Source organism: Gambusia affinis, linkage group LG16, assembly GCF_019740435.1.
Source record: "Gambusia affinis linkage group LG16, SWU_Gaff_1.0, whole genome shotgun sequence".
Taxonomy (NCBI): domain Eukaryota; kingdom Metazoa; phylum Chordata; class Actinopteri; order Cyprinodontiformes; family Poeciliidae; genus Gambusia; species Gambusia affinis.
The window spans coordinates 12601302-12627976 of record NC_057883.1 but is presented as its reverse complement, the minus strand read 5'-3'; the positions used below and the strand labels follow the sequence as shown (position 1 = coordinate 12627976).

Sequence of the window (26675 nt, the reverse complement as noted above, 5' to 3'; positions counted from 1 at the left end):
TGGAAGAAGCAGTTTGAACACAACATTGTAAGAAAATGTTTCTCTCTCTACCTTGCAGTGACTCCAGTTTTGTGCTTAACCTGCACAAGTTGGCATTTTTCCAATTCAGGTGAAAGATTAATTGTTTTACAATATAATGTTGATGAAGCTTTTGCCTGCAGTGATCGATTTTGGAGATATTAGGGAGCTTAGATGGATCAGAGGTAATCAGAACACCACAGCTGGGCTTTAGTGTGCTACTTCAGTGGCATGTGCATGCACAGAAGAGGTCCACTGAGCACTATAAATTACCAGCGATGTAAGCGCCTCTGCTTATTGGAGATCTTTCCCTCGTTGTAGGGACAGTTTTAGGACAAAGAGAGACAGCAGCATCTGCTCTGCGAAAAGGCTGTTTGTTGTGCCGAACATGCTGGAAAGAGCATCTCACATCAAAGGGAACATTTAGTACTTCCAAATCACTGCCTGCTTTAATCATACAATTCTTTGTGTTCTTCCATTATCATTTATTATTTCTGAATCTAATTAAACAGCAAGCCTTATCAGCCTTTGAAAGTACATCACATATTGAGTGGGAAACAAAAGTTAATCTTGTTATTGTAGCTGGAATATTGGCTGACTCAATCACATGCGGATTATTTGTATTTGATATGAGGCTTCTCTGCCGGCTTGCCTGCAGAACATATTACAAATATTGTGCATTCTGTCCACAAGCAATGTTGTACATAAGACCTATTCGTTTGACAAAAAGCTGGCTCACTGGTTCTGGATATCTTAACCTTGTGTTTTGAGCATATCTCTCTCTAAAGACTCCTGCCTGTCAGCCATTTTCCAAACAGACTAGCACTCCTCTCTATATGACAGACCTTATTTAAAATCTGCTTGTGTCTCATTCAGGAAGCTTAATCTCTTTAACACCTGCAGTATAAATTATATAACAGTTCCCCATATGGACAGACTTCTGCATAAACAGACACGTTTTGCTTGCACGAGCATTAGGGCGACGCAAATGGAGACTAATCAGCCGATATCATTTCTGTCGCCCTCAGTCTATGGAGTGAGTGGGGTTAAATTTATGCTTGCTTAAACTTGTCGGTGTTTGTTTTCTCCTTTCTGCAGTGGCAGATGGGTTGGGTTTTACTGCATTAGAGGTTTTAATGCTGGGTAAAGTTTGAATTGCAGATGGCTGCATTAATTCTGCTTGCAAACATTCTCCTGCTGATTGTCTTGTCATCTCAGCTTTGCTTGCATCGTCTTAGGGCTTCAACCAAATGAACCCAGTCCCCAGCCAGGTTAAATTAGATGCGATGGTAAACATATTCTGCTCATGTTTTGGTGGAATTATTGTGAAAAAGATTGTTTTTCCGCCTTCTGAAGATAATGTAAAAAGTATAATTTCTGGAGGCATTTAACCTAGGAACACTTATTTCTTAAAGAGTGGGTATTGTGTATTTTTCCAGGCACATAGTACCATTTTATAGCACAGCCAAGTAACTATGTAACCTTCAGATGTTGTGAAAATGCTGTATATGTAAAAAAAACTTAAAAGAAATTGGACTATGTATCGCTGTCATACGATACCTTAAAATTGGTTTCGGTCTCTTTAAGAGCCTCCTACTCCCTCTTCACCACGTCACCACAACATTGTTTTTCCATGCTGTTCATTTATGCCATTTACAACTGTTCTTAGGAGCTAAACAGGCTCCCACTTCCACCATGTGTTTGCTAATTAATGCTGCTGCTAGTCTGATGTAACTAAGTGTGGAAGAGCTAGAGTGAGGTGCTTTGTAGGCCAAGAGCCCAACTCAGGACTGAAGCTTAATGACAGTTTTGGATAAACAGGCAGTGCATTGTATGAGTAAACATTAAGTGAAAGATATAAAACAGGTCTGTTTTGCATTACAACTCTCCCATCTCACCTTTAAATTTACATTTATAAAACCTTCAAATGCCAAAAAGGAATTTTTTAATGCATCACTTTCATTGAAAGACAACTATTATATATTTTTTTATTATATATTATTTTATTTTGGTTCATGGAATATATTTCAAAATTCCATGTTCAAGTTTATCCATGTTACAATTACATACCATTTGTTTATTTAAGGGGGATACCGTACAGCCATGTCAAAGTATTTTCAGGTTTCATTTTAAGTCGCATAATAAGGCAGGTCATTCAGTTGTAATTTCACATCAGAGTTGAAATCTTCTAATTAGTGTTTTGTAGATTGTAAAAACAAGTTGGAAACATTAAAATAATTCCATTACCAAAATTTCATCCATTAGCCGATGACACATATCCATGAGGCGGCATGTAGAATAGCTGGTCAACTGCCTTTGCGCTATTGCACTCTGGATGTTTGCTCAGATCTCCTCCTGGATTCACTTGAGCTTTTGATCCAGTTGTTCTAAGAGGCAGTTTGTGTCTTATTTTATCAACCCAATGAAAGTCTGGAAAGGCTCCAATATAAAAAATACCGAGCTATCAGATGTCTTCTCTGCCCAAAACCTCTTCAACACGTTTCCAACTATTAATTACCTTTAACAGTTACCATTTAGATCCGAGATAAACTACAAAAATTCTTCATCTTGCCTCTAGAAGCCTTCATTGCCTTCTGCCTCAGCATGTCTGACCTCTTTCACCCCATCATCCCATCCCAGAACCTCAGTTCCTCTGTTGTGTCACTACAAACCTAAATTATGTTTTCACACAGTGCTCAGGGACCTTTCTGACACCTTCTCCCATGTTCCCATCTCTCTATCTTTCTGTTTGACTAGAATGCGCTCCTTGCACACCCTGCTAACTCCCTACTGTTTGTTTGGAGGACGACTGGCACTGGTAATCAGCTTTTGCTGGCAGCCGAAAAAGAAGTTAAGGCAGCGAGCAGCTGCCAGTAGTCATGCGAGTACGGCAGTGCATCCATCTGTGTGTGTACATCTAAACATCACCACATATTGTCGTCCTTAAGCAGAGCGTACAAGAAATGTGAAGTAAAATTGAATTTTGAGGCTGTCAACCGACGCACTTTCAGCAGCCTGTCAAAATCTAATCACAGATGGCTTCATCAGGCAGTGTCTCTTACACTGGTGAAAGGGTTTCTGCCTTCCACATGAAAAATTTAGAATGCTTCCTCCCACAGTAAAGACAACCTGAAGGTTTTTTTGCATACAGTATCTGCATGAGTGCTACATGCCGAAGCTGCAACAAGGAAGATGGAGTGAACTTGTTACTCACAAGTCATTTACATCTTTTTTTTTTCTTTTTACTGTTGTCAAAGAGGGAACCTACAGATATGACTTGTGTCTTACTTCCCTTTTCACGGTCACACATCAAACTGTCAGAAGACATCCAAAGTTGTCTTCCTTTGGTCTTTAGCCTCTTATGCACAGCAGGGGGAAAGAAGAGATCGGTCTCTGACACCAGTTTTTTCCTATGCTACTACACTCATCCCTCCTCCCCCACATGGTGATCTACTTCTGCTGAATGTTCCTAGGCTATTCATCTCTTTCTTCCTCTTCCTCCCCACCCCTTCCTCTCTACTGTATCTGCCTCCCCACTGCAATGGCTTCATGTTGTGGTGCACCTTCGGGCTGTGTGTGGGATGGTGTTGTGGGCTGGCATCTGGCAGCCTCTGATAAGAGAGCAAGGGAGCCGGTGCTATTCCTTCTGAGATGTGTTTTAAATTATTTTTTAAGAGTATTGGCCAAGGTTTTTCTCTGCGTCTGAAGGGCATTGTCTACTAAATACTTCAATTGACCAAATAGGCACTCCAATGAGGATTGTCTGTATTTCTGAGATTGTCTTCTACACTGCGACAAAACTTAAGACATCCAAAAGCTGATTCTACCTAAAGAAAATGGCACATAAGTCCACAGAGCAAGAGAAAATCCCCACTCAACTCATTGTCAGGAGTTGTTTTATTTTATTTATTTATTTTATTTTTGTTAATACTGAGACTTGGAAGTCCCCCAAACAAACAAGTCACATGTTTTTAATCCTGAAAATGTTCCATTTTATCTGCCAACTTCCAGCGCCACAAGCCTTGCAGATGTCAGATAAATAGATGAGTGAAAGACCTGTTAATAATTAGATTTGGCTGCAAAGTAACTTTTTTCCTTCGAATCCTGGCAGAGTACTAGATTATTCCGTAATGTGCATACTTCCAATTGTTGGATGTTTGATATGGTTTCTTTTTTGGTTGGTCACCCCACTGCCCAGTGCATAGACATGTAAAGCTAGATTCAATGTGAACAGTGACACTGGTGTTCCAGGTTTCTGGGGTGGTCTGAGACATTCATACCAACTTTATTTCATTTGAGGGTTAAAATCTAGCTCAGGTGGACAAATATTTTTTCACCCTAACCCCCCGACCACTGGGCTTAGCAAGTTTTCTGGGGGAAACCCTGCATGAGCATATCAGTTTACATTTTTACAAACAAAACAGCATATTTTTAGTCTTTCATGACTTAATAAAAGTTAACTTATAGTGAGTCTCTGTTGTGTTTTGTTGTCAACTACATTTGCTTTTGTTCAAAGCACAAGAAGTAGTCAAGTAGATTTACTAAAACCGCGTCCCCTTTGAGGCACAGTAAAATCCATACTGTTTACTTTGGATGAACCTGCTGAATAACACCGGTTCCTTGTTACTCCAATTATGTCACATCAGAAGCTGAAATTTGTATTACATATTCATTACACCAACAGCTTGATCTACAAAGAGTTCAAATAGACAGCTCAAAATTTCATGAGCAAAAAATAAAAAGGAAAGAAAATTGCATTGCAGTAAGTTGGCATGTTACGCGCCTTCTACAATGATCATGAGTACTCTGCTTTTAATGAGAATTTTGTGTATGCTACTGTCCGTCAGGGGTGTTGGAGACTGAAGTGAGTTTTTATTTTCCCTGTTCTCGCATGTAAAGTACTATTAGTATTAAATGGATGTTTACCGGTGAGTAAATGCTTCTTAAACTCCTGAGAGAAATAGGTTCCTAAGCTGCTTAGAGACTTATCTGCCAACTTTGGTTCTGGTCAAACAGCCTGTTTTTTTCTGTGGAAGGTCAATATAAGAGTTAAATTATCCAGAAGAATCACAGAGAGAGCTGTTGGAACTCTCTAAATGTCAAGAAAAAGGTGATTCACTGATTTCTTTATCTACTTGAACATAAAATATACTGAAGTGCCATTTGTAAGAGGAAAAATAGCAGTGTCCCAACAACATCTAATGGGACTCACCATCGATAAGTTTTAACCTTTCTTTAGAGGTCTTTGTTAGACATGTTGAAAACACAAGACATTATTATAAAGAAAATATGTTACAAAGATTAGTTTTTTTCTAAATCTTTAGAGTGAGTAAAAAATGAATATGAAGGTGGCTGGACCTGTAGATGGAATTTCAATGTTATAATAGAAATCATAAGGCACAGCCAGATATTTTTACAAGGCAGAATTACATCTCATATTGGAGACAAGACTTCTGACGGAAACTTGTGGTAGTCTACTCATTTTGCCATTAAAATCCAAAGCAAGAGGGCGCAAACTCATCAGAATCTTCTGACCCACATTTTGTAACCTCATGTCATAGTATAAATAGAGCTTTTAAAATTAATCATCGAAGCACCTTATTTTTCCCCTTTCCTGAACGTTTTAACTTGCATCAACTGAATATTTCCTCAGTGTCCTGCTTTTTCAAGACGCTCCCCGTGACACGAGAACTCAGTTCATTAAAATTCCGGTGGTGATAGATTTTATTCAATAATTTCTGTTCCAATTATGGAGTCAAAATCTTTTGTCATACTAGAACTGGGGATGTAACCATAGTAACAATTTTGTATAACTGTGTGCATGTTGCACTCAGTAATGTCCAAAATTGTTTATACCACTGGCAGATTGAAATAATATGAATCCAGCACAAAATTTGTTTTAATTAACAAATGAGACAAGTATCTATGAATATAGAATTCTGACTTTAAATTAATTTAGCTGTTTTTATGCATTTCTTCTTTAAAAATGGCTTGTCAAAAATAGCCTTCTCAATAATCAATGCAAAAATAATTTGTTTGCCAGCAACCAAACCCTTCTTCTAATTGATGACCGATTAGGAGTCTCACAGGGTATGAATAATTTTGACCTTACTTGTATATGCTTGTATGTAGTTGTCTGATTTATCTAAGCCAAACCTCACTCATAATGTTTGTAGCCTGAGTTTGACTGAAATCATTCTGAATGTTGCACATGTTAGAAGGAGACTGTGTTTCATGTAGCTTCCTTAAGAGCACAGTATACAAGTCTAAGACTCCTATTGTGAAATTTGTACATCTGTTGCACTGATGCTCTAAAGAAAAGCAAACATGTCTGTTAACACTTGTATTACTTTGGCAGTCCTGCTGAGTACAAGTAGAACCTCTGTCAAAATGCGCAAGAAATCTGACAAGCTGATAGGTTAAGTAGACAAATCAAAACACTTTGAGGCTCTCAAGCAACTCGACAAAAGTTAAACGGCACTAAACTTTGTGTAGCTAGTGGCGGCTGGAGGTGGAGGACTATTCCTCTTCTTTTTGTTTGGAAGAAATAAGTCTTAAAACATGCATTGAGTCCAAAATACAGCTAAGTGTGAGTTGAAGCATTCCTGTTTCAGGTTTAGCTCTTTCTGTTTCTGAGGTGAACTGCACAGTTCATGATATAATTAAACTCTGTAACCTTTTCATCCCTACAGCAGACAAGTGAAGAATTGAACCACCATTTCTGCAAAAATTTTTTTACTAAAATTAGTTTGATAAGACGTGTAAAAAATATCATAGATAAAAAACAGAGATTTTCTAAGAGTCTATAGTAATGCACTTGTATCTTGTATCACTGTTTACAGCCTGTTTATTTCTAAATATGAAGTAAAAAAAAAAAAAAAAAGACACCAAAGAAGCGTAAGAGTAAGTCCTGGGACAGTCTTGTTATCAGGCAGCTTGTGTTTATGTGAAACACCCTCTGCTTTCAGATTGTAAACAGATAGTCCAAGCAAGATAGGAAAAAAAAAATCTTTCCAGGAAGTCTGGCTAATTAATCTCAAACCTTAGTAGGTCAAGACTGTAAATAAATTTGACCCAAAGGTTCACTTTATTGAACAACATTCATTCGCCTTTTTCCAACCGACTCATTTTATACTTGACTTGGAGGTTAATGAGCTAACATTATATAGTCAATCTGCCAAGCAAAGCAGACTCACTAAACTGCTACAGTTCTCTTCATTTTAGACATCAAATGGGGAATTTAGTGGATTGAATACAATCCACTAAATGGATCTTGTAGCTCTGAGTTGGAGCTGTAAGATGTTCTGGAACAACTTTTGTTCTGTGTTGGTGACATAAATAATCACAATAAATCCATAAACAGTTGGGCATATCAGTCTGTGAGCTAAAACATTAGAGCTGGCTTAATAGTTACTGCTGTATGTGTTGGGTATCAAGAGTCAAAGAGACACATTTGGTAAGAGTATGTTGGATTTTCATTATTTTCATCTGAAGTATACATTCACAATGTGGGCCTGAGGCTTTAGGTTCTGATATCCAGAATATTTCAAATACTCCTACCCCTTCTTTTTTTTTTTTTTCTTAGAAAAGAAAAACAATGTTATCAAAGATTTTTCTAATGTTTTCTAATATTCCTTTTAAATGAAAACATTTATTTTGTGTGCCAGAATTGTATAGATTAAACTTTATGTTCTCATATTCTTGTGATTAAGTGAGTGCAAGAGCCTCCAGGTCTGTGCCTGCAAAACAAACCTAAATCATCACCCCACCACAACCATTCTTTACATAATGGATTTGTGGTTAAACATCTCTACTTCAGGTGAAGGGTATTGTTGAAGATGTCTTGTGGCTTATTTAAATGCATCTCATATCAAAGTCCTGCTCCTATAACTGTCTAAAGAGTCAGGGTTTCTCCTGGCAGTGCTTCCAAACAGGCCATTTTTTATTCTGTCTTTTTCTAGTTGTCTGTCCTGGACTTTAGCCTACAACATGTTAATTGGCAGAGGGGTGCATTTGCTAGGATTTCCATTCCTGTGAAGATTGTCTTAAGTACTTCTTGCTTTATAACTCCACAATTATAAAACTCAAATTGGCTGAAAATTAAGATTGATCTGCATCAACAGTAGCTGATATTTTTCCACCTGTACACCTACATTTCTATAAAAAGTAATCACACTTACTAGCTTTTGGCGACATTTATATTTCCACTTAAAATTCATATTTGTCAACTTTATAAAACACATATTTACATCGTGTTCCAAATTATTATGCAAGTGATATTTCCACAGATTTTCATATTATGCACAGCAGATTTTCTAAACATTTTATGGCTTATAAAGAACTGCAAACGGTTATTCTTTGAATGTGCAGCATTAAGTGGTCAAATGTGCTAAAGTCAAAAGCTATTTCAATCAAAAACATCTTAACAGACGAGTTACATGTTAACAAAGGACCCCTTCTTTGATATCACCTGCACAATTCTTGCATCCATTAAACTTGTGTGTGTGGAAAGTTTCTGCTTGAATTTTTTGCCGAATGTCGGAAAATCTTCCCAGAGCTGTTTTGATATAAACTGCATTCCACCCTCAGATCTTCTGCTTGAGGAAACTCCAAAGGTTCTCAAAAGGGTTGAGGTCAGAGGAGGATGGTGACCACACCATGAGTTTCTCCTCTTTTATGCTCTTAGCAGCCAATGACACAGTGATATTCCTTGCAGCATGAGATGGTGCATTGTCAAGCATGAGGATGATTTTGCTATGACTCTGAAGGGGGCGACCAGCTCTCTCCTCATGATTTCGGCCCAAAAAATGACTCCACTACCTCCTTGCTGACGTCACAGCTGCGTTGGGATGTGGTGGGTATCCACCACCAATCCACTACTGCGTCCATCTGGACCATCCAGGGTTGCACAGCAGTCATCAGTGAACAAGTCTGTTTGAAAATTAATCTTCATGTACGGCTGGGCCCACTGCGACTGTTTCTGCTTGTGAGCTCTGGTTAGTGGTGGCCGAATAATAGGTTCATGCACCGCAAGCCTCTGGAGGATCCTCCACCTTGAGGTCCCAGAGGCTCCAGCAGCTTCAAATGACTGTTTGCTGCATTGTAAGGGCGTTTTAACAGCTGCTCTCTTAATCCGATGATTTTGTCTAACAGAAACCTTCCTCATTATGCCTTTATCTGTATAAACCCATCTGTGTTCTGAATCAGCCACAAATCTCTTCACAGTACGATAACGCTTCACTTTTTGTTAAATATCTAATGTTTTCATACCTTGTCATACGGCACTACACTGTCTGATGATTTCCGTCGGCAGAGAGATCCTTTCTCTTTCCCATATTGCTTAAAACCTGTGGCCTGCTTAATAATGTGGAACATCCTTCTTAAGTAGATTTCCTTTAATTGAGCTCATCAGAAAAACCAATCAACCTAGCTCTCTGAAATTAATTATTGTGATTCAAAGAGCCCTGACACACAATACCATCTATAAATTTAATAGCACAACAAAAAATGTAATCTTTATGACACTTGAATCTAATTTGCATAATAATTTGGAACACGGTGTATATCCAGATGTTGAATTTAAAAGCTGCTTCTTATTCTTCATTTTTTGTAAACAAGGGCTCAAGCTCAGATGAGTTGTTTAGAAAAACAAATGTGCAAAGACGATCATCCCTGACCCTGCATACCTCACCTTTTGCTGCATCCCATGCTTGAAAGATTCAGAGGTTCTGGCCAGAAAGTTCAGCAGGACGGACTGATGATGTGATGTGCATGGCAGGGGGCCAGCTAAATATTAAATGAACCAGATATATGGAGGGGAGGGAGGGGAGACTCTTTGGCTGGATGAAGAGAGTAAAAACATGAGGCGTGGGCCGTGTGGCTTGTCAGTTACCCATTTATGTCTGAGATAGTGCACTGCCTGCGCTTTGCCTCAGGAGGTGTGAGGAGTGTTGTGTGATGGATGCAGCAGAGCATCCACAACTGGAACGATATACGCAGCCTGGCTTCAAACGGAGCTGTGTGGGAGACGTCCGACCATACACAGAGAGCTCACTCAGTCTGGCTTGGTTCTTATATTTTTATTCTAAAACCACATCTCAAAACGAGCAGAGATTGAGTTGAGGAGTCAGTCTGCCGCCATAAGATAAAATGAATTGGAGCGTAGTTAAAAAAAGTTAGGAAATTATGAAATCCCACATTTTTAACTGTAAAAAACCTTAGGTTTATTTATGAAAATGAATACCAAGTCACAAAAAAAAAAAAAAAGAAAGTAGACTGGAACAGCAAAAGTCAGTAGAATAGATGGATTTTGTAAAGAACTTTCCCTTTAACTGTTTTTAGACTTGCAGTTAATGCTAGCTATATAAATAACCAACAATTAGGAAATATGTACAAATAGCAAGCACAAAGCAAGCACAAGGAAAGCGAGAATGCAGCCTAAAGGTGCATTAAACACCCAAGTTTAACGTAACGTTAGACTTTGTCTAGTCCAGAGGGCCCCAAAGCACATGGTACTCACTTCCTGATTTTAAAAGAGAAGTTGTTTACAGATCTTTTTGCTGTGAAAAATAACGGAAATTAAAACAAACATCTATTTCCAGGAACATTTATACCTTCTTGCTCCTTCTGCACACCTGATAAGCTAAAGTGTAAAAAGAAATGCACAAAAACCACAATAACATTTAGAACTGAGCGGCAGCTTATGCATTTGTGGAGCAATATTCAATGAGTCACAAAGTGAAAAGCTGCAGGTGGCTTGAATGGCCCGTGTTGTTATAGTGGTGGTTAAGAAAATAAAAACAGTAATTCTCTATCTGTAGGAATCATTTGAAATTCCCCCTGGCTCATGTTTTCTGCAGTTTTGCTGACAATATAACACAACATGCTTTTGCTTTGCTCAGATGATTAAACTTTACCTCAAAATCTCAAAATACAGACAATAAGATTATAATATTAAACGAGGCTAACTCACGCTAAACGCCCACTAGAAAGCTCCAAATTGGCTGTTTTTATATTAGTGTTCTTTGAATTTATATATTCAGTTTCAAAATGTTAGAATGAAATGTATGCACAAAGCGATAAAACATCTCAAAATCAAGAAAAATTAAAAGGAGATGAGTGCAATCTAATTAGCTAAAGGTTAATTAGGTCACTCTTTAATTTTATTTCCTGGGCTGGTTTTATTTTTATTGCTGTCAGAAACCATGTGGCTTATGTTAAATCCCCATCTGTGACTCTGCCGTTCATTTACTGACTATACAACAGGAGCTTTTATCCAATAACAAGAAGGATTTGTGATTTTCCTCTGATCAGTGTTTCCTTTTAAATGTCAGCTGCACAAAGCAGACATCCAAAGAGGAAAGAAAAAAGTGCATGGCCTTTAAGACTTTGACCTGATCCCTGTATGATTTATGAAGAAATAAAATCAAATAAAGATGGCCTTCGGGCAAAGTTTATCTCTTTCAAAATACTTGTTATTTTTGAGCAAACCTTGTTGGGGAGAGAGGAATAACCTTTGATGCAAATGCAGTGCAACATTGGAAAGAAAGCTGCTAGAAGACTTAAAATTTACCTTCCAGCAGGAGAGTGGACATAAACATACAGACAAAGTTTCAATAAAAAGTTCTGGAGTAAACCATATTCATTTGTTAGAATGGCCTTGTCAAAATCCAGACCAAAGATAAATAATGATAAAGACTACAAAATTACTATTCAAAGATGCCTCGAACTGAGCTCAGCTATTTGGAAAAAATGTGAGAAAATTTAATTCTCTAGTAAGAGACTTACACCTATAATAAATGTTCACAAAAGTAAAGCCACATTTCACACCTTTGTTACCAAACACTGAAAACCATCCATCTTTCACTGTGTAATTATACATTTCTTTGTGTTGGTCTCTCCATCCATCCATCCATCCATCCATTTTCTATACACCCTATATCCCTAATGGGGTCGGGAGGGTTGCTGGTGTCTATCCCCAGCTAACGTTCCGGGCGAGAGGCGGGGTTCACCCTGGACAGGTCGCCAGTCTGTCGCAGGGCAACACAGAGACATACAGGACAAACAACCATTCACACACACACTCACACCTAGGGAGAATTTAGAGAGACCAATTAACCTGACAGTCATGTTTTTGGACTGTGGGAGGAAGCCGGAGAACCCGGAGAGAACCCACCATGCACAGGGAGAACATGCAAACTCCATGCAGAAAGATCCCGGGCTGGGAATCGAACCCAGGACCTTCTTGCTGCAAGGCAACAGCTCTACCAACTGCGCCACTGTGCAGCCCGTGTTGGTCTCTCACAAAGAAAAATAAAAAAATGTCATTTCAAAAATTAAAAAAGTAATAGTACTTTTCAAGGTTCTGTATGTATCTTGACAGATGCAACTCAGGCAAATTTAATCACACAGAAGCAATACATCTGCTGAAAGTCACGGTCAGTTGAGATTTCTGCTTTTAACATCCACATAATTCATTCATGATTCATTCACAGCAATAATAAAACCCAAAGCTGTTAATGAGAAATTATGTAAACTGTCAGAGGTGCAAGTTTCCCAAAATGTAAACAAATCAACGCTTTAAAAAAGAAAGGCTTATGTTGTAGCCCACAGCTGAGTCACTGTCGCTGCATTTTTAAAGCCCCTGACGTAGACTGAGAACAGGATTAAATTCTGTGACCTCAAAAAACAGAAATGTTGAATTCTCCCGTTAAAACCTCTCCTCAAACCCCACAACAGTTCCCTTCATTTTTGCCTTGTTTAAAAGTCCAAACCTTATCACGACTCGAAAAACTGCAGACACCATAAGACTCTTTCAGAGAAAACGTGTTTACCAGCTAAAAACTCTCTGGCTTCTATGACGTTTGAGAAAAATAAACTCAGCACTGCGGGAGTCTTTTTTTCTGACAAGGGTAAGCATGGTGAGAATTTTGGCTCCTTCAGCCGGATTACATGGCGCATAGAATGTGGGAGCACATAAACTCAAACACTAAAGTATCAAAACATGCAAACAGAAACTGTGCCAAATAACCTGAAGTCTAAACAAGCCGTCCTTCAACCACCGACATTAATACCAATTGTCCTTAGATTTCCTGAAATCTCAGCGCTGAAGTCCAGAAGCTCTTCTATTTTAGTTGAAAATAAGGGCGTGCTTAACGCAACACTCAAATTATATACGACTTCTTTAGTCTTCCTTCTTTGGCAGACTTCAATGTTTTGAGATCAAACTAATTTTGATATCAGAAAGAAATAACTTCTGGAGGGATGGCAGTGATATTAAAATGTGGGTTTTTTCCGATATTTTATTGCTGCTATGACCAAAAGCGACGCCATAAAAAAACGATTACTTGGCTGGCATTATTTTTCTTCAGTTAAACACCCCCCAGTTCTGTGCTGCATCATCACCATCACATGCCCATCCAAAACACATGGACAAACAGCAAACTAGATGGAAATAAATATGACTAGTTAATATTGGCCCTCCCTATTTTTCTTAACAAACTGATACCAATGTGTTGAAAACTGATACCAATGCTAATTGTGCAATCATAACCTTGGAGAAATGCAAAACGGTTTTTTAAAACTAACTCCCTTTTAAGTTATGGATTAACTAATAACATTTTTAGTCCAACTTCACCAGCCACACCCAGACATCATTATCAGAGCTGGATAATCAAAAATCCACATAAAAAAAGAAAAAAAGAAAAAGAAAATGTGTCTGACAACATGAAGTAGGCTAAAATCAACACATTATGCCTCAATCTAAAGACATTCTAGAACAGAACATTTGTCAGTCAAAAAAGAAAGAATACAAAGACATTTCTAAGAATGTTTTCACACCAGAGGTGTTTTGGATGTTATGAAACCTCACACTGAGTAGGTTTTTCTCCTCAGTGTGATGCATTTGTATTGATGTGAATACATTGCAGCGTAGACTAAATCAACCGTACCAAGTCACGTCCTACAAACCGTAACTGTATATTAAAACACTCCAAAGCTTCAAGAGACCATAACCTAAAAGAACACAAAGCCTGTATTATCTTGGCCTAAAAACCAGCACAAAAGAGACCATCATGTCAAACATGGTGGTTGTCTTCAGAAAATTAATGACGTGGTGTAGCTCAAGCTATTAATTTTCCTCTGGACCAAAAAATCCTAAAGGAGCAAGTGCACTTTTCACTGTGTGACCTTGCACTTATTCTCGCTTGGGTTTTGCTGTAAGCCAATGATTCAAAGCACATTAGCAAGCCCACCTCTGAAAGGTTCCCAAAAAACATCTGACATGATTCCAGTCACAATCGAGATGCGAGTCTTGTTGGCAGTTAATACAAATACTTGGTGGCATTTAATGCCACTGAGTTTCACAACCAATTATTAGATTTAAGCGGCGCTGACATTTGATTGATGCTTTTCTGATTTAAAAATGTGTCAGTCTATTCAAATTGGCTTTAAAAAGATGTCAGAATGCAATAAATCATGTTAGGAAAAAAGAAACAGAAAGACCATAAGTCCGTCATTTATATTCTGTCTTGGGGCAACTTTGTATGTCCACAGAGAAAGCTGCTGTCACCATTTTGAGTGTCAGCACCCACAAATGATGCAACGCGGCATCAGTGGTTTGTGCACAGCACTTGCAGGTTTAGCTGTCATCCTGACTTGTTTTATCAAATTGCAGAGCAGAGAGAGGGAGAGAGATGTAATGCAACTGAGTCCACTTTTGTCTGTCCTCTTAGAAGTGTGCTTGGAGACTAGGTGGGATTTTTTTGTTTTTTGGTGGGGGTTTGTATGTTTTGTCTTTATTCGAATGTACTTTTGTTGAGTTACTGGAGTTAAAATGCAGAGAAATTGCTAAAAATATGTTTCTACAATGGGCATGCAATGAAAACGCCTCCCTTTTCAAGTTACATTCTAATGGGAGGAAGTACATGTTAAAACCACAAACTTCCATGTGGTAATCTGAATGTATGTGATAAACCAACATAATCTCAAAGACAAGTGTGAGATGCTCTCAAAATGCTGGGAAACAACACAAATACAGGCAAGGTGTGACCGACCTGAAATTCCAAGGGTTGCTTCTGGGATCCTGGGATAGGCAGAAAATAAACACATGAACCAGAAAACTAAATCCTAAACAGAACACGACCAGATTCAAGAATAACTTAAAGAGTGAAACAAATAAAGTAATGTTTTCAGAGAGAAATAAAGACTATCAAGCAGTCTTTTAGAACCTGAAAATTACTGCTCTTACCTGCACATGTTTTTTCTAGCCTTCTTCAATCTGATGCCACTATACTGTATATAATCAAGTGAAAACAATTTCTAATAAATTTTAATGATTAATTCAGCTGTTAGGTGATCTAAGTGACTATTAGCAAACAAACAACTCCATGAAGTCCCAAGGAACACAGCAAACAGGTCAGAAATGTGAAGAGACTAAAAGCAGGGTTGCACAAGGCACTGTAAAAAGAAAAATCAAATGTCATGAAAAGGATAAAAAAAGTCAAAAATAACAAACCAAAGTGTCAAAAAAGAAACAATTCAACAGTGAAAGGAAAGCAGAGAAATGTTTCTTGAGCATAAATTGGGGTCTAAAGAGTTCAGCAGACTGCAGAGTGACGTGTCCACATTAAATCCTTGAATTCAACAATGGAGGGATTTGTTGCTGCAGAAAGGGAAGACGAAGCCATCAGGATTACTGTCCTCCCTCTCAGGGCCAGCACTACCTACAGAACAGTTGGATTTTTGTGTAACAGATGGCAAAACAGCTGCAGAGGCCATGTTCATATGAAGGTTACGCTTACATAAGAGACCTCTACTCACAACACACACCTTAAGAAAAAAAAAAAAAAAAAAAGCTGGTGCTGTCGCCTTGCCAAAAAGCAGGAGTTCTGATTTTTGCTAGCTTCTGTCACTCAAAGCAGCAGGTTTCAGTTTGAGGCAGTTTCGTTTCAACAATTTAAATCATCAGATTAAAGTGATAAAGAGGCTGCATGAGAAATAACCCTTTCTAGATAATGTATGATGACCTAACAATTAGCTCTATTAGGCTGATTTATGTAATCAGTTGTTATTTTGTTTATTTTTTAACTATATGTTGTCAAATACTGAAAGCTCCTTTCTTGACACTAAAGCCACCTTACATAGGTTATATTTATTATTATTATGTTACTATTACTATTATCACTATTGAAATTGACAGTTATCCTCATTAACAGAGTGGAGTAATATTTTTGCTTATTAACAGGATTCTTATTTAAAAAAAAAAAAAAAAATCAGCAATTTTTAGTGTCCATAAATTAGGGTGACCAACCATCATTTCCCCCAGACATATCTATTTGTCACTTTCTGTCCAGGGCATCCAGGGGATTTTTTTTGATTGATGAAAATGTCTAGGGCTTCATCGTTTTTCGGGGGTTCCAGTGGGTATACTTATATCCCCCGGTGCGATGCATGGAATGAGACAGCCTTTCTTTCATGTGACATTCTTCGCTGTCCTGAGCTGCTGCCAAGTGGGTGGTTTTTATTCGCTCGTAGAACAGACAACACAAACTGTGTGGCAGCATTTCTGCTGATGTTTACAAAATGCAACTGTAGCTTTAAGGGGAAAATAAATTCCCTTCACACCATCCTGGTCACAACAAATGGGTAGCATAGTGCACAAACCTGGGAGAGGAGAATGAAGACAACAACTAAAGACTGGAATATGCACATTTTTAAAGTGACTTTGTGAGACTGCTGCTTTTTTATTTCTATTACATTGAATGTAATTTAAGATTTATTTTTATTTTTTGTCCAGTTTGACGTAAATAAAATGTCTTTATCTTTTTACAGAATAATTTTCTAAGCTACAGAAAAGTAATTATAAGGGATGCACAAATATGAGAATTTTTGTCAAGTATCATATTGGCAAAAATTGGCATACTGGCATTATGCGAGTTTTTAACCACTATTTAATATATGTTATATACGATTCCTTTTGACAGTGTGTAAAGTGACCACACTGTTTACATTGCTTCTCTGTTGCTGTTAAAACATCCCATAATCCTGTGCTGCATCACTATCACAGGCACAAAACAGAATAAATACATGGCAAAGTCCCTCACTTTCCCCTTCCAAACACACACACAAATGGCAACAAAATAGAAATAATAAATACTGGTTGCTCATGTCAGCCCAGTTTTACTTGTCTGACGGCATCCAATGTGCTAGAACATGACCAACACCAGCTGATGCAGATGTTTATACTGATATATTGCGCAACCCTACAATTTATTTCTAATTCTTTTGTACTTGTTGACATGTGAAAGTCTTTTACTGGTGTGTCCTCTTTTTTGGATTTAATATATAGCTACCCTACATTAATGCTGTTGTGAAACTTGAAACAAAGAAAGCAAATTTCAGCAACAGGCAGTAAGTTGAAATGATTGGCTTGATGGAGTTAACATTGTGCATGTGGAAAGACACTTAAAAAGTAACATTTGTCAAACTGAGGGAAAGAGGCTTTTCATTGTATATATATATATATATATATATAATATATATATATATATATATATATATATATATATATAATGCATGGAGGGTTCCACCCCAAATCCAGCACCCTGAGACTCTACACGAACCGCAAAGAAGGAGGCAGAGGACTAGTGAGTGTGAGAACCACTATCCAAGACGAGACATCCAAGATCCATAGATACATCAGGGACAAAGCCTCAACAGACAATGTGCTCAGTGAATGTCTCAAACAATGGGGAACAGAAGCTGAGGTGCCGGAGGAACCATCATGGGAGGACAAGCCCCTGCATGGGATGTACCACCGGCAAATAACCGAAGTGGCTGACATCAGAAAATCCTACCAATGGCTGGAAAAAGCTGGACTGAAGGACAGCACAGAGGCCCTCATCATGGCCGCCCAGGAACAGGCCCTAAACACCAGAGCAATTGAGGCCCAGATCTACCACACCAGACAAGACCCAAGGTGTAGGTTGTGCAAGGAGGCCCCTGAGACAGTCCAACACATAACAGCAGGGTGCAAGGTACTGGCAGGGAAAGAATACATGGAACGACACAACCAAGTGGCAGGCATAGTGTACAGAAACATCTGTGCAGAATATGGACTGGAACCACCAAGATCAAAGTGGGAAACACCCCCGAAGGTAGTGGAGAATGACCGAGCTAAGATCCTGTGGGACTTCCAGATCCAGACAGACAAAATGGTGAGGGCGAACCAACCAGACATAGTCGTGGTGGATAAACAACAGAGGAAAGCCGTTGTGGTGGATGTGGCAATACCAAGTGACTGCAACATCAGGAAAAAGGAGCATGAGAAACTAGAGAAATACCAGGGCCTAAGGGAGGAACTGGAGAGGGCCTGGAAGGTGAAGACCACAGTGGTGCCTGTGGTCATTGGGACCCTCGGGCAGTCACCCCAAACTGGAACAGTGGCTACAACAGATCCCAGGAACAACATCAGACATCTCAGTCCAGAAATGTGCAGTCCTAGGCACAGCCAAGATACTACGAACCCTCAAGCTCCCAGGCCTCTGGTAGAGGACCCGAGCTAAGAGGAAGAAGAATCACCACCATGGTGGGTGAGAAGGAATTTATATATATATATATATATATATATATATATATATATATAATATATATATATATATATATATATATATATATATATATATATATATATATATATATATCTTTTAAATAGGTATTTCTTAGGAAGAGGCCTTGTGTACAATGATTCATATCATTTTTTTTATACATAATGGAAATAGAGACTATAAGAACACATCCTTAAATCAGGTTTAGGACACTTATTTGTGCAGACTTGTATCTTAAAGATCTTTCTAATGAAAATAATGAGGTTGATAGCATTCAGATTACAAAGGAAGCTAGAAGAACATCACAACATCAAATATTAAACTTATTTTTACTAAGTTACAGTAACCTGTAACCCAGGGATGGACACCATGTCTCATGTATCTCTCGTTCAGCCTGCGTTAGGTCGGTGGAGATTAACTCTGGAGATTGAGTTTGACAGCCTGTTTCTTTTTCCTTTGACTTCTCACTTGCTTTGACAGTCACGGACAAGAAAAAGCCTGTCAGCTCCATGTATAAATAATGTTGTTCTCTTGAAATACCGACCTTTTGTATTCCTGTAATCCCAAATGTTGTTCCACTATCATTGCCTGGGAGTTGCAGCTGATTTTTTATTAATTTTTTTCAAAATGGTTGGCAGCTTTTCTCCAGGCAGAAAAGGCTTTCAGAAGAGACTTTCAGGGAATTGTGTGTTTTATTTTTCTAGTAAATGTTCATTTCGCTGCTTGATTAGGACTCTGGGTTGACAAATGTCTCTTGATGAACTCCTTGAACTCAGCAAGTCTATCATGGCATCTGAAGTGCGCTGTGTAAGAACTGACAAAACACTTGGATGTCAGCTTATGGCTTAATTTCTGTTTTGAAAGATGGATCCTCAGTTCATCCATAATAAGCAAGACAGTTTCTTTCTTACTCATTTCAAGTTTTTGTTTTTCTTTCCTTCGGTGTCTTATTCACTTTCAATCTTGGATCTGTCCCTACTTGAAAACGAAGCCTAAATAATTGGATTTTCCACTTTAAAGTTTAATATAATTTGGTCTCAGAGTCAACTGGTCTGGGCCTCAATTGAGGGGTCAATCAAAACCTTCAAACAATTTCTCAAGCAAGCCAATCGCTTGGTTGTTTTTGGGTTACTTCATATCCTAATTATCTTCACTAACCAATTTAGATATATCTAATCCTGGAGGGCTTTCCTGCAACTTTTAAAAGCATGTCTTCTCCAACACGGACTGAATGGCTTCAGTGCTACTGCCAAACCACAACCAACGATAGACTACGATTCTAAAACAGTACGGAAAATCGACATCAACTCCTTCTGTTCCCTGATTGGGCTGGTTGAAATTTTGCCAGAGAAATCAAGCTCAATAGGAAAAATCATAGACAGAGCAGTGAAGGAGTATGGAAATCGAGGAGAGATAGCTGGAAGGAGTTTGCCCTTACATTTTTTTTTCTATCAAACACAGCCAGAGATTTTTCAAGAGCAGTAGCAAAGCAAAGGCTGTTGTTGTCAAAGTAGATATGAAACACAACCTATAACAAGTATGAAATGAACACATGGTCAGTATGTCAACTACAAAGTAAGAGATGGCAAAAGGGATATATAATTAAAACTTCATACAAACAGATAATGTACTTTTTTGGCATTTTTATGTACAACACTGTGATAACTCGTTCACCAATAGATGCTGCTCAATTTGATGTGTGTAATTGATTAAATGACATTAAAAACTATCAGAGGATAACCAGTTTATTACTGTAGCTTCTTTATGTACAAGGTCTCCAGCCAAGTTGCCTTTTTGTTTCCAAGTTTAAATCAGCAGGTGGGCCAACTAAACAGCATTCTCCTATTTTTGTTTTCTTCAAGAAATATAGACTTCATTGTGGTAGATTTGTTTTAAAAATCCAATCTTATGTAGTTTCACCACAAAGTCAACCACTATTGATATTATATTATTAATATTTATTAATGTTAATGCAACTGATAGTCACACCTGAGATACAGAGACATGCGGTACATAAATCTGGTTTTTAGGTTAATATCTACTCACAGGCACAATCTGATCAGATGGTGATCAGAAATGTTTCTGCTTTGTTGCTCCTGGCAGGAAATTAAATCCATAAATTTATGTTCACTTTCTGGAAATGCACAAAAATATATTGATCTCCATCAGCTACTGTTTCTTCAAGTGACTGCTAGTCAAATATATGCGACAAGGACATGGAAAAAAAGTCAGGAAAGAAATGCTTAAAATTTCTTTAACAGAGTTATATTTTAGTTTTTGACATTTCAGTATTAGGTTATGAATCACAGGATTTGCACACATTTTTATTGTTCAGTCATTTGTAAATTCTTTTATTTTATTATTATTACTGAAAAATATTTCTACATAGGTTTATAAATATATATATATGTATGCATGGATGGATGGGGAGACAAATAAATGAATTGTTTGTCAGATGGATTGATGAACGGATATGTAAAGGACTGATGATGACCAGATCGGAGGATGGTGGATGCAATGAGGAATGGATACATGATGGACAGAAGGATGTGTGAACGTATGAACGGATTGACTGCTTATTAACTAATGAGTGGATAGTATTTTTACTATGGAAATAAATAGACATAAAGCCTGACAATGAAGAGCTCACTTTTATGTTCTATTTTAATAAAAACATATTTACCTTTCCATACTGGGCACAAACCCTGTATATAAGGAGTTCAGCATTAACAAAGATGATATGTAACGTTTTTACAAATATTTAAAAACCGTTTAAATGAATCCAACCATTTAATTAATATAGCATGGAACTGTATAGCCTCTTGGTATTTCAGCAGTAGTTGTGTTTCATTATAATTCAGAGCAGGCAGCAGGTAAATAGTTAAAGGCCTTAAATACTGTCCATGGCTCTCATCTCCTTACAGCTGAGCCTTTTGCATCTCTGAAAGGTCAGAGATGCAAAAAACTTTTCATTGCTCGGCAACCACAAACAGAGCACGTTCTACAGGGTATATTTATGTTCTGATTTTATTATCATTACTGAGATTCAGCTGGCTCTACTTTTAGATCTGCAGTTTCTACTATTTCTCAAAATGGTTTCTTGCTTCACTTGTCCCCGTTCAGAGGAAAAGGGGAGATGTGAACTGCAATAAAGAAGCTATTTCAAGGGCTTTTTAGTCTGTGCTTCTAGATGCCATTCATTAAAACAGGTCCGTGAGAGAAACTGTCCGTCATTGCTGACAGTTCTCGCTGTGAAGCCTTGTGGGGATTAGCTTCAGAGTGCTGAGAAGATCAGAACCATATGCATCAACTCTGCAAAAATAAGGATGAAATGAAACCGTTCTACAGAGAATTTCATACAGTTTCAGCAAAGCTCTTTGAATTTTTATATGATGATTCAGTAACGTGTGGCAGCTTAGAGAGAAAAGGTCAGGTTATGATCAAGTGTAGCCTCACAGTAAACAACCTAAGTGTTTTTAAACACTTAGGTTGGATTTCAACTGGATTTCTTCAGCTCTCACCAACAGCTGGATATATTTTGACTTTTGCACTTTTAAGAGGCACATGTAGTTTATTATTACCCACCTGACTAACAGCAACATCAGAACCTTAGTTTTAAGCATTAAGCCGAATTACACAGGCAATGTCTAGATTTTTTAGTACGGTACTCATCTTTGCAGCTTAGTCCTATGGCCTGAGCTTCTGGAACACTTCCCTGATGGTAATTTCAAAATCAGTTCACACATGAGTGTGTCTTAAATTAAACCAAGAAAAAAAAACCTCCATGTGAAGCAACAAGTATCGGCTTCACTGATACATATTAGCACAAAGAAGAAAAAAAATAGCTGATTGTGCCCATGATTCCAGAGAAAAAGCACCCAAAGAGGAGTATATCATTTGTATAAATTACTTGGGTGAAAACAAAGATAGATTTTTAAATTTTGAGCATATTAGAAATTGATGAAATAAATCTTGGGGAATTAAAAGTTCACCAGATGAAGCCAAGGGTGAGCATTCATTTGGAGGACTCAGCCAGGTGTGAGGGCTGATGATATGTTCATGGACGCATGCTGATTCCATTGAACACCTACGGCTTCTCCAATCTTTTTCTACCCAGAATTATTTTTATTATTGCAAATGCTATGGAGAAACGGTGAGGACTGAAAGAGAGTCGAACAAAAGGATAAAGGAAGAAACAAAGATAGGTAAAGTGATTATGTAATTAGCAAATAAACTCTTGGTGACATTAGTGTGCAAAATTCCTTAAGAAACTCGACCCTTTGTTATGTTGCAAAATAATAATCTGAATGATCCAACTACTACAAGTGATTTTGTGCAAGTGAAAAATGGCAGAACTTTAACAGTTTCCTGTTTTCTTCTTTTCCAGGTTCCTTTAAATGAGGTAACATGGACAAAGTGGTCAGCTGCCTCCTGATTCTGGGAACCGCTATGACAATGGTCCATGCATGTCCCAAATACTGCGTCTGTCAGAACCTCTCGGAGTCTCTGGGGACCTTGTGCCCCTCAAAAGGTCTGCTTTTTGTTCCAGTAGACATAGACCGGAGAACTGTAGAGCTCCGGTTGGGAGGCAATTTCATTCTCAAGGTCACCACTCAGGACTTTGCCAACATGACAGGTCTGGTGGATCTCACTTTGTCTCGCAACACCATCAGCAGCATCCAGCCTTTTTCCTTTATTGATCTAGAGACATTGAGGTCACTGCACCTTGACAGCAACCGGTTGACTGAACTGGGAGCGGATGACCTACGAGGGTTGATCAATCTGCAGCACCTGATCCTCAACAACAATCAACTAAATCAAATCTCAGATTCAGCTTTTGATGATTTACTGCTGACTTTGGAGGATTTGGATTTGTCTTACAACAACCTGCGCAGTGTGCCTTGGGAGGCCATCCGTAAGATGGTCAACCTGCATCAGATAAGTCTGGACCATAACCTCATCGCCTTCATTGCTGAGGGGACTTTTACAGACCTTGAAAAACTAGCTCGCCTGGATCTGACATCCAATCGCCTCCAGAAGCTTCCTCCGGACCCAATCTTTGCACGGTCCCAGAGCAGCATGGTGATGAGTACACCTTATGCACCTCCACTCTCTCTGAGCTTTGGTGGAAACCCACTACACTGTAATTGTGAGGTACTATGGCTGCGAAGGCTGGACCGTGAGGATGATATGGAAACATGTGCCTCTCCAGCCAGTCTAAAGGGGCGCTACTTTTGGTCTGTTCGTGAGGAGGAATTTGTCTGCGAGCCCCCATTGATCACTCAACATACGCACAAATTGCTGGTGCTGGAGGGCCAAACAGCTAGTTTACGTTGCAAAGCAGTTGGAGATCCCATGCCAACTGTGCATTGGGTTGCTCCAGATGATCGTTTGATTGGCAACTCCTCAAGAGCCACTGTATATGAAAATGGCACCCTTGACATAGCAGTCACCACATCCAAGGACTATGGCATTTTCACTTGTATTGCTGCCAACGCCGCAGGGGAGTCTACTGCCTCCATCGAGCTATCAATCATTCAACTGCCCCACATCACTAACAGTACTAATCGTACTACACTGCCAAAATCAGGACTTTCAGACATCACAAGCTCTACTAAGATAGGCAAAGGGGAGCCCAAGCCTCCTCCAGAAAAGGTGGTTTCTGTTTCTGAAGTGACTGCCATCTCTGCTTTGATCAAGTGGACCGTAAGCAAATCAACTCCAAAGGTCAAAATGTTCCAGCTTCAGTACAACTGTTCTGATGATGAAGTTCTCATTTACAGGTAAGAGAAGGTGCAGTCAGTTATTTCCAAATTAAAAGTGAAATCTCACTGACCAATTAGGACTGAGATATAACCTCTTTACCTCAAACTGCCATAATAAGTTCAGGTTTTAGAGTTAACTGCTAATTGTCCAAGCTCTTAAGACAACTATTTCTTCTGAAGCATTACTCTGAGATCAACATTCATCTTTCTTAATCCTTCTTTAGGTTTTTCTTTTTTTTTTCCACCATAAAGCAGTCAATTTTGTGGGGATTCAGCTTTCGTATTCTGAGAAATCCAAAGAGAAATCCTTGCCCTGAACCATTAATTAGAAACCCAAGAAGAAAAAGGATTATAGAGCTCATTCTAATGTATCCCTCTTAAGCTGCTGAACTCCATACAAGTGTGGGTCTTGGCGACAGTAGCAGAAGATCTTTGGGGGCTCTGTGAAATCAATTTTCTGTTTTAGAGGAGATGCTGAATGGAAAAAGAAATCTGATGGATAATTGTCAAGAAATTTAGAAAATAGCCTCAGTGTCCAGCTAAAAAATGGTGTGGTACGTACAGAGAAGAAAAATAGCTTTTTTCAGATTCAGTATCCCCTAAAGTAACATTTATAGATCTTTCCAGAGAATGCCCACATAGTAAAGCACAAGCCATTGTGAAAATTAGATACCTTTCTAAGCTTCAGCAGTTTTATGTGACACCTTCCAAGCTCCAATAATTGACAGCAAATTTCTGCAAAACCTTATCAGATCATTTATTTTTTATTACCTCCATAGGACTGGTGTTTAGCTGGGAATCTGAGATTATAACCAAATGCAGCAATGAAGGATGTTACTTTGCACAAGCGGAGTTGATGCATCTCACATCTGTGCAAATTCAATAATAAGCTTTTTATCTGATTTCCTTCCCTTTCATGAACATTCTGTGCCAGCTTTCCTTTTTTTTCTGCCTGGTGACAATAGTGGATGAGTCATCTACATTTGCATTCATGAGGAACTCAACAAAGCTAAAGCAGCTCCCTGCATTTTCTTTTTCTTTTAAATTACATTAAATTGCATCCCTGTTTCTTTTAATCGATTACTAGCAATAACTTAATATTTAAAAGCTCCACAATTAATTTGTTGACCAAAAAATGTATTATATTCATTATGTTTTTAGGGTTATAGCATTCCCAAAAAGGACTGTTTTCATTGGATCAAAATGAATGCAGCAATGTGCAGCTACAATAGCTCAAAAGGGTCAAACAGTTCATTAAATATGTTTGATGTTGAAGCCCATGTTTACATTCACCTGGTGGCTAGTAGTACCATAAAATAATTTTGTTTCAGTTTTTAAATTGCAAACATACTATATGTGATGTTTGTTGACATGCTTTTATAATCATGTAAATAATTAAGTGTGCTCTTGCTTCATCTATGGTATTCAAGATGGAAATTATGAACTACATGGTGCTATTTAAATACACTTGTTTATTTTCAGTGTAAAATAAAACACTGTAGTAGAATTGAGATAGTTTGCAGCCGGGAAGAGTCAAACCAGAAAGATGTGACCAATTACCTTATTGTGGTAACAACTGAAGCCCATTGGTCTAGGAAGAGTTAGAAGGTAATTCATTGCAAGCCAATTTGAATTACATTATTCTACAATGAGAATTATTTACTTACCACTGCATACAATACCTTATAGTAAAAGTTTAACTTGTTGAAAAGTTGTATAACATAATACCATTTCTCAGCTGAAAAGAAATAAGGGCAAACTTTGTATCCAGAGTTATTTTACAAAAGGCACTTCCTCCATTAAGTCTGCTAACAGTTGAAGAAAACAGGCATATTTTATATTCAGCATCACCTGCCATTTAAAATGGAAACTCTACTACCGGTACGTAAATGTATAAAATCCAAAGTCATGTTGCAGATAACTAACAGATAAGGCGAGATATAGAACCAGCTTCCAGTTTACAGTCTTTCATCTGACTGAACCCTTAAATGGCTTTGGACAGATTAAAATTAACTAAAAGATGATTGATTGCTTTCAACATGTTTGGCGAAAACCAACCACAACACAACAATCAGGTAGAGCAGGAGAGGCGTAATAGTTTGGATTTGTTCTGCAGCCACACGACCTGGGCACCTGGAAGTCATCAAGTCAGTCATCAACTCTACTTTACATTAAACTTCTCCTCTGACATCTGAAGATTGGATTAAACATTGTCTTCGACAGGACAATGATCATAAACATATTATATTTACAGCACAATAGCTGAAAAAACTAATCAATGTGTTGA

At 38.2% G+C, this 26675-nt stretch overlaps 1 protein-coding gene across 2 annotated transcripts in view; it reads left to right on the top strand.

The window, feature by feature from the left end:
- Positions 1-26675, top strand: part of LOC122846427 (leucine-rich repeat and fibronectin type-III domain-containing protein 2) — a 123641-nt gene that overhangs the window by 90502 nt on the left and 6464 nt on the right. For both annotated transcript variants that reach the window (XM_044143398.1, XM_044143397.1), the window contains one exon: positions 23011-24406. In XM_044143398.1, the coding sequence (XP_043999333.1) occupies positions 23031-24406 (1376 nt within the window). In that variant the 5' untranslated portion in view covers positions 23011-23030. The remainder of the gene's footprint in view (positions 1-23010; positions 24407-26675) is intronic.